At 56.1% G+C, this 8,392-nt stretch overlaps 1 protein-coding gene across 4 annotated transcripts in view; it reads left to right on the top strand.

Annotated features, from left to right (window-relative positions):
* SEMA5B (semaphorin 5B) overlaps positions 1-7,088 on the top strand; it is a 125,924-nt gene extending 118,836 nt beyond the window's left edge. For 2 of the 4 annotated variants that reach the window (XM_024756518.1, XM_024756520.1), the window contains exons 12-22: positions 1,022-1,139; positions 1,289-1,470; positions 2,585-2,728; positions 2,929-3,076; positions 3,214-3,439; positions 3,627-3,845; positions 4,330-4,500; positions 4,603-4,752; positions 5,093-5,137; positions 5,575-5,780; positions 6,016-7,088. In XM_024756518.1, coding sequence (XP_024612286.1) covers positions 1,022-1,139; positions 1,289-1,470; positions 2,585-2,728; positions 2,929-3,076; positions 3,214-3,439; positions 3,627-3,845; positions 4,330-4,500; positions 4,603-4,752; positions 5,093-5,137; positions 5,575-5,780; positions 6,016-6,174 — 1,768 coding nt within the window. In that variant the 3' untranslated portion in view covers positions 6,175-7,088. Of the gene's footprint in view, positions 1-1,021; positions 1,140-1,261; positions 1,471-2,584; positions 2,729-2,928; positions 3,077-3,213; positions 3,440-3,626; positions 3,846-4,329; positions 4,501-4,602; positions 4,753-5,092; positions 5,138-5,574; positions 5,781-6,015 lie in introns of all 4 variants that reach the window. The other 2 variants (XM_024756517.1, XM_024756519.1) reach the window with 1 other exon arrangement.
* The last annotated feature ends 1,304 nt before the right edge of the window (positions 7,089-8,392 follow it).

Below are 8,392 nucleotides of genomic sequence, written 5' to 3'. Positions count from 1 at the left end.
TGTGGTACGCGGGCCTCTCACTGCCGTGGCCCCTCCCGTCACGGAGCACAGGCTCCGGACGCGCAGGCTCAGCGGCCATGGCCCACAGGCCCAGCCGCTCCGCGGCATGTGGGATCCTCCCGGACCGGGGCACGAACCCGTGTCCCCTGCATCGGCAGGCGGATTCTCAACCACTGCGCCACCAGGGAAGCCCCCCCGCTCAAGGTTTTAAATCCCCAGCCCACCCACCCAGAAATTCTTGTCTGGGGTGGGCCCATGTATCAGTATTTTTAAAAAAGATCCTTTAGGGACTTCCCTGGTGGTCCAGTGGTTAAGACTGCGCTCCCAATGCAGAGGGCCTGGGTTCGATCCCTGGACAGGGAACTGGATCCCACATGCCTCAACTAAGAGCCCACATTCCGCAACAGAGATCTCTCACACAGTAACAAAGATCCCGCAGGCCGCAACTAAGACCCGGCGCAGCCAAATAAATAAATAACTACTATTTTTTTCTTAATGAAGGAATTTTTTTTTTAAAGAAGCTCCTTTAGTGATTCTAACGTGCAGCCAGGGTTGAGAACCACTGGGCCAGATCATCTGTAAGGTCCTTTCCATCACTATAATCATAGTGTCTAGCAGGGAGGAACTACCTCTTTGGATTTCTGTTCACCGCATCTTCATCTGTGGCCCTAGATGAGGACTGTGGGGCACCCAGACTCAGGGAAGGCAGTAATCTCTTGGCTAAGTGTGTGGGTTCTGGAGCACCATAGTGTGAGTCCATGGTCGGCTCTGGGTTTCCCCCATGTAACGTGAAGATAATAACAGTACCTTCCTCATGGAGTTGTTGTATTGAGTTAATTCATGCTTCTAAAGTGCTTAAAACGATGCCTGGCACACAGTAAGTACTCAGTGAACTTCGTTATTATTGTGGAGGACAACTGAATGAAAGAAGTGCCCAGAGGAGAGTGTCCAGGTGTATTCTTGGGATGCAGGTGATGGTGGGAGTCCAGTGGGCTTGAGTCTCTGGACCTCTGTCTGGCAGGGCATGCCTGGGGGCACGGGACCCGTACTGCGGCTGGGACGGGAAGCAGCAACGTTGCAGCACACTTGAGGACAGCTCCAACATGAGCCTCTGGACCCAGAACATCACAGCATGTCCTGTGAGAACCCTTTTGTAACCCCCACCAGGGACCTCTTCCCCCGAATTCAGGCCATGACTCTCCATCAGTGTCCCCACAGCCCTGGGACCTTGTACCTTCCCTGCCCCTGCCTTGTGTGACAGGGTCCTGCTCCTGGTGTGTGTCTTCAGGTGCGAAATGTGACTCAGGATGGGGGCTTCGGCCCATGGTCACCATGGCAACCGTGTGAGCACTTAGATGGGGACAACTCAGGTTCTTGCCTGTGTCGGGCCCGGGCCTGTGACTCCCCCCGACCCCGCTGTGGGGGCTGTGACTGCCTGGGCCCAGCCATCCACGTTGCCAACTGTTCCAGGTATGTGAGGACGCAGGGCTTGCTGGCGGTGGCCTTGGAATGGGGGAGGGGGGATGGATGGAATGGGGCATCCCCAGCCAGCTGTTTGCACTAAGGGACAGAAAACACTTCAGGGCTGTGCAGGGCACTGGACAGGTGGCTGATGTCTGAGGCAGGAAACATGAGCCCTGGGAGAGTTTCCACTCCAGTGGGAGAGAACTTTCTGCCTTGCGGTGCTCTTCATACAAAGAGGTGTGGGAGTTATCCCTAGCCAGATCATATCCTCAATAAGCCTTGCAGTCCCAAACAGGAGGGACAGCATGGGATGGTGGTAGCTACTTAACCACTCTGAGCTTCTTTAAATGAGGGTTATAGTGCCCACCCTGAAGGTTGTTGGGAGGGTTAAATGAGATCATATTATATATATATTTAGAGAGAGAGAGAAAGAGAGAGAGAGAGAGCTTGCACACTGCCTACTACCTGAGGACTCCCTAAAGTGATTAAAATAAATAACCCATAATTCTTGACCCTCTTAAAATAATTTTATATACACTACATTTATTAATTTAACCATCACAACCTCATGGGGTAGGAATACAATCATTATCCTTACTTTAAAGATAAGAGTATGATGAGACACAGAAGGTTTCGGTAACTTGCCCAGCCTTAAACAGCCAGTAATTGGTAGTGCCAAAATTTGAAAATTAGGGGCAAAGGAGACAAGAGTGGGTGGTGTCTTGAGGTTGGAGCAAAGCATGTGCAGTAGTAGAACGGGGGAGAGAGCATGGGTTTGAATACCAGGGTCTGCCAACCAACAAGGCTGAAACAAAGGTTGCAGATGGCAAAGGCCTTCTCTAGAGAATATGTCCTTTTCCCCTGCAAGTAGAGGCCATGTGGGTATATCTTTGTGCTCTAACCTAAGCACAGCCTGATATATGGAAGAAGGCTCTCAAAGCATGTTTGAGGAGTGAACAAATGAATGAATAAGTCATTCCTGAGAAGGCCTGGTTAGGAACTATCTCCTGTCAATGGCACTTCCTGGCAACAATACAAAATCCATCTATGCAGATGTGATTAGATCTGAGAAGCTAGAGCTCAGAGGGTCATTTGTCTCTATCCCCTCCGGCCCCACCAGGAACGGGGCGTGGACACCGTGGTCATCGTGGGCCCTATGCAGCACCTCTTGTGGGATTGGATTCCAGGTCCGCCAGCGAAGTTGCAGCAACCCTGCTCCGCGCCACGGGGGCCGCATCTGCGTGGGCAAGAGCCGGGAGGAACGGTGAGCTAGGGCGTGGCTATTGGTTTCTGCGACAAGCCAGCCCCGAGGTCGCCGACTTCCCGGGCCCCCTAGAAGGTGGCCTGGATTCTCCAGGTGGTCCAGTGGACCCTGTTTTCCCAGTCTCGCAATCTCAGTGACCTCTCATAGGGAAAGGGGTGCCCGTTCCCTAGAGTAACGACTCCTCCCCCTCTCCCCGTCAGGTTCTGTAACGAAAACACGCCTTGCCCGGTGCCCATCTTCTGGGCATCCTGGGGCTCCTGGAGCAAGTGCAGCAGCCACTGTGGGATCGGTGTGCAATCGCGGCGTCGGGCCTGTGAGAATGGCAACTCCTGCCCGGGCTGCGGCGTGGTGAGGGCCGGGCCGGGGGCGGGCGCGGGATGCCTGGACCTCGAGCCAAGCGGAGTGCAGAGAAGGGGCGGGGGGCGGAGCACGGGACAGGCCTGGGGCTGCGAGACTGTGCAACAGCACCAGTCCTCATCCCGAAGGAGTTCAAGACTTGCAACCATGAAGGCTGCCCCGAAGTGCGGCGCAACACGCCGTGGACGCCCTGGCTACCGGTGAACGTGACCCAGGGCGGGGCGCGGCAGGAGCAGCGCTTCCGCTTCACGTGCCGCGCGCCGCTGGCCGACCCCCACGGGCTGCAGTTTGGCCGGAGGAGGACGGAGACCCGAACCTGCCCCGCGGACGGCTCTGGAGCCTGCGACACGGACGGTACAGCTCTGCGTCTCCCCACCCGCCGCCCTCCCTCCCAGGCCCAGAGCGATGGGGCGGGGCCGGGAGTGAGAGCTGGGGGAGGAGGGGGCAGGGAGAGGATGTGCGGTTTGGAAGAAGGCGGGAGGCCTTTGGGCTGCCGTGGGAGCCCTCTGTGGCTGAGGCCAGCCCCCCTGTATCCCCCCAGCCTTGGTGGAGGAGCTCCTGCGCAGCGGGGGCACCTCCCCGCACACGGTGAGCGGGGGCTGGGCCGCCTGGGGCCCGTGGACCTCCTGCTCCCGAGACTGTGAGCTGGGCTTCCGCGTCCGCAAGAGAACATGCACAAACCCGGAGCCCCGCAACGGGGGCCTGCCGTGCGTGGGTGACGCTGCCGAGTACCAGGACTGCAACCCCCAAGCTTGTCCAGGTAGCCCTCCACTAAGGAATCTTGGCCCAGGGAAACCCTCGCCCAGGGAACCCCCATCGGGGAGACTCCCAGGCCTCCCCAGGCTACAACTAACTCCTGCTTGGAGACCTCTCCTCCCTGCCAACTTTGTACAGGGCCGGCCCCCAGAGCAATTTTCTGCCCTGAACATGGACACGGCAGCTACTCCCAGGGACCAGGGCATTTCCTCACCCTCCGTGTCGCTGTTTTGTCTCCTTTAATGGGTTAGCTAGACAAGGAGCTTGATTTGAGGCGGAGTTGGTTTTCGGTGTCCCCTCTGCAGCCTGCATTTCTTCTGCCACCCCTGAGGGGAGGGGGACGCCCTAACAGTGGACTGTAGGGCTGGGGCAGGGCGGATGTTGAGGGCAGTGTGGCCCTGAGAGGCCTAGCCTGGGTTGGGGTAGAAGACTGTCTTGGGCCATGCCTGCACCTGCAGCCCCTCTTCATCCACCCCATCGCCTTGCAGTGCGGGGTGCCTGGTCCTGCTGGACCTCTTGGTCCCCATGCTCAGCCTCCTGCGGTGGCGGCCACTATCAACGCACCCGTTCCTGCAGCAGCCCCGCCCCCTCTCCGGGCGAGGACATCTGTCTCGGGCTGCACACGGAGGAGGCGCTGTGTGCCACACAGGCCTGCCCAGGTACTAAGTGCATCTGGCAGGGCCTGGGGAGCAATGCGGAGTCTGCGCATCCCCACTAAGGGGGTCTGGGTGGTTAACCTCATCCCAACCCACAACACACAGAAGGCTGGTCGCCATGGTCTGAGTGGAGTCCATGCACGGAGGATGGAGTCCAAAGCCGTGGCCGGTACTGCGAGGAGCTGGTCCCCGGGCCCAGCACTTGTGCTGGAAACAGCAGCCAGAGCCGCCCCTGCCCCTACCGGGAGATGCCCGGTAGGTCTTCGAGCCAGCACCTTCACACCAACCCTTCCTGCCCTGAGCCCCCAGCTTCCTTCCCCTTCTGAAGTATCCTGCGGGGTGCAGGATGAAATGCCGGGATGGGAGGTTCACACACTTTGGGCCTTTGCACTTCCTCGTTTGATGGATGGGCCTCCCTTTCTTAGAGGTGGGGCCTGGGGGGAGACCAAGGGAAATGAAGGTCCCCAGGTGCAGTCCCACAGGTCAGCGCTGACCCAGGGGTCCTCCGAGACACACACCGACACACACCACCCTGGAGGGACTCAAGTCCTCTCCTCCCTGCCTCTTACACCCACTCTTGCTTGTCTTCCTGTAGTGATCCTGCCTGCCTCCAGTGTGGATGAGGCCACTGGCTGTGGAGGTAAAAGGAACCTGCCCCACCTCATGGTGACCCACGCCCTGCCCCCCGCCCTTCCCAAGGAGGAGACCCACCTACTCCGAAACCTGGAGTCTCTCCACTTCTCACTCCAGACCCACAAACCTTTGAGGTCCCGCACTGCTTTAGACCACGTGTAGGAGAGTCTGGGCAATTCCATCCATGCCCCTCAGCTAAGAAGTGGTGGTCAAGTCTGTATTCAAGAAGAGTCACCCAACTCCACACCACTGGCTGCCTCCTCCGACCCAAGCCACAGGTGGTCCTGTGAGACAGGCCCCTGGTGACAGGCCACGCAGCCTTCCTGTTTCTGATGACTCTGGCTTCAAAGCCCTTCCCTTTATGTCTCAGAGCCTCCTATTGGGGGGCAGTTGGGGGTCTTCACAGTGGCCCTTTCCTTACCTCTTGTCTCTTCCCTCTCCCAGGGTTCAGTCTCCTCCACCTGGTGGCCACAGGCATCTCCTGCTTCGTAGGCTCTGGGCTGCTGACCTTGGCGGTGTACCTGTACTGCCAGCACTGCCGGCACCAGTCCCAGGAGTCCACGCTCGTCCATCCCGCCACCCCCAACCACCTGCATTACAAGGGCGGGGGTGCCCCTAAGAATGAGAAGTACACACCCATGGAATTCAAGGTGGGAGTCCTCTCGGAGAAGCAGAGGGCAGGGTGAAGGGTGCAGTGGTCCTGGCCCTACGCAGGACATAACTAGGCTGGCACTCGCGAGAGAGCAGTGGCGTGGTGAGCAGAACACTGTGTCAGCAGCCAGACGTTCTCTCATTGACTGGCTCCTGATTTCCTTGCTCTGGCCTGTCCTCTTTCCCCATCTCTCCCTTCACCCCTTCCTCTCTTGTTCTTTCCTTCTCCCACAGACCCTGAATAAGAATAACCTGATCCCCGATGACAGAGCCAACTTCTACCCATTGCAGCAGACCAATGTGTACACGACCACCTACTACCCGAGTCCACTGAACAAACACAGCTTCCGGCCTGAGGCCTCACCTGGACAACGGTGCTTCCCCAACAGCTGATGCCACTGTCCTGGGGACTTGGGCTCCTTGCCTTCCTAAGGCACAGAGCAGGTGGAGGTGGGACGGTGGAGCCAGTTTGGTTTTCTCCCTCTGCACTAGGCCGAGAACTTGCTGCCTTGCCTTGTGGGGTCGCATCTGGCTTCAAAGAGCTCTGGCTGGCGGTGACCATGGGGGAGAGGGCTGGCTTCAGGCTGGCACACGGCTGCAGTTCCAGCTCAGCCCGGGTCTCTCATGGCCTCCTTGGAACCCACCGTCATGCTGATCTCTCCTGCCATGTGTGGGCTGTGGACCTACTAGGCGTGTGAGGGAACTGGAGAGTGGAGATGGCAGGAGGGCAGGCTTTTAGGTTTGGGTTGGAAATGACAGCCCTTGTAGCTATCAGGGGCTGAGTCTGCCCCTCTTTGGCTGGCCCCAGGAAGGGCCTGGGCTACATCCTGATTATCTCTGAAAGAAACTAGTCAAATGACCCCAGTAGTTCTGGATTCTCTGCCCAGGGCTGGGTCATTGTGGTGCTGCCCCAGTGTGACATGGGGACCAAGGCTGGAATAGGTTGTCCACCTTTGCCTAGCAGTCTGTGCTTTACCCAGCGACATCCCTCTGGTCAGAGGCAGTGAGGACTGGGGGCTGGAGACTGATCTGTGCTGAGAAGTCCTTTAATCTGGGCTGGCACATTCCTCGGCCTTTCAATCAGAGTGCACGAAAGGTGACCCAGGAGGAAGGGAGGCGGGAGGCCAGTGGAGACGGCTCTCCAGTTGCTGCTCAACAGAGCTGTTGGCTGAGACCCGCGTGGGAGTCTCTGCTGGGCCCTCCTCTGTTCAGGAACGCACACATGTACACACACGATCGCAATCTACCGCCGCAACAAAAAGGATGTTGGGCTGTGGCATTATTAAAGATGATATCCAGTCTCCACATGTAACGTCGTCTTCGTGCATATGTGTGTGGGCTCCTCTTGGCCCGGTCTGGTCAATTAGAGCAATGCACTGGGGTGACAGATGGTCTTCTCAGGGTGGGGGAGATGACCCCAGTAGAGTTTGACTTTAATAGAGGATAACTTGCCATTTGTGAGTAAATCTCCACATACACACGTTGCCCTAAACCCTTGTTGGAAAAGAGGGATAATCACAGATTCACAAGTAAGGACACAAGTACACCAAAGGCAATACAACAGGAGATTTCTGCCCATTGCCTTAGCAGCTCTAATCGGCAACACTTCCACAGTGGAAATGTGTGAGTCCAGCAGGGGAGTATTGATGAAGATTATTTTATGAGGTGCTTACATTGCTGAGTTTAATAAAACCAGAATTGACTGAGAAATGAGTAAATCTGTGAGGTGGGGGAAGCCCTCTGTAGTTTTGGCTGGATTAAATCAAAATAGCCTCAAAGCCTCCGCCCACCACATCCGTGCTACCATTTTAGATGAGATTGATGGACATGTTAAATTTAGAGAGGAATTTCCTGACTTAATTGGCTGGATCAATTACAGGATTTGCAGCAAAATCTATTTGTAGGTCAGGCTGTAAAGTGTGAGATCCCAGTGGTAGAGGAAGTAGAGGATCTTGGGGAGGGGAGGAGGAGGAAGAAAGGAGCACTCCTGGACCTCGTGTCTTGGACTCCCTTGTGCTTACTGGCTCAACTGCAATAGCCGTGTCCTCAGGCCAAGGTGGAGCCCAGTCAGTGAGAGCTCAGGGGACATAATGAGTATTTCTGCAGTTTGGGGATTCCTCACTGAGTTTCTATTCACCCCATGAATCCAGAGCCTGTAGGGGCCTGTGTTAGATCTTGGGGTTTTGGATTCCCTTGAGCCTGATAGAGCCAATGAAGTTCAAGAGTGTTCTAGGGCGCAGGGTGCCTGCTTTCACAGGGGCCACTCATATATGTCAGGCACTGGTCAGGTCTGTAGCAAGCAGTCATGGAGAATTCCCGAGTCATGCCCAGCCACTATTGACCGGAATGGCATCAGTGGAGTGGAAACCCATGTGTGTCATGGCAAAATACACACCACATGTGTGTGCATGCACACACACCATCTATTACATAAAAGTATCAGTCCTTCACATGAATTAATCATAATTTATTTAAACCACTATGATTTGTTTCAAAATTTTCTTTACCAAAGAGTGCTATTATGGACCTTCTTATCCCTATCTCTGTGTCCTTAGGATAAATTCCCAGAAGCGATTGCGCTTAACCTCTGTGGCCAAATCTCTTGCTGATG

This window comes from Neophocaena asiaeorientalis, unplaced genomic scaffold (assembly GCF_003031525.2).
Source record: "Neophocaena asiaeorientalis asiaeorientalis breed wild unplaced genomic scaffold, Neophocaena_asiaeorientalis_V1.1 scaffold22, whole genome shotgun sequence".
Taxonomy (NCBI): Eukaryota; Metazoa; Chordata; class Mammalia; order Artiodactyla; family Phocoenidae; genus Neophocaena; species Neophocaena asiaeorientalis.
This window is presented reverse-complemented; position numbering and strand designations above follow the sequence as displayed.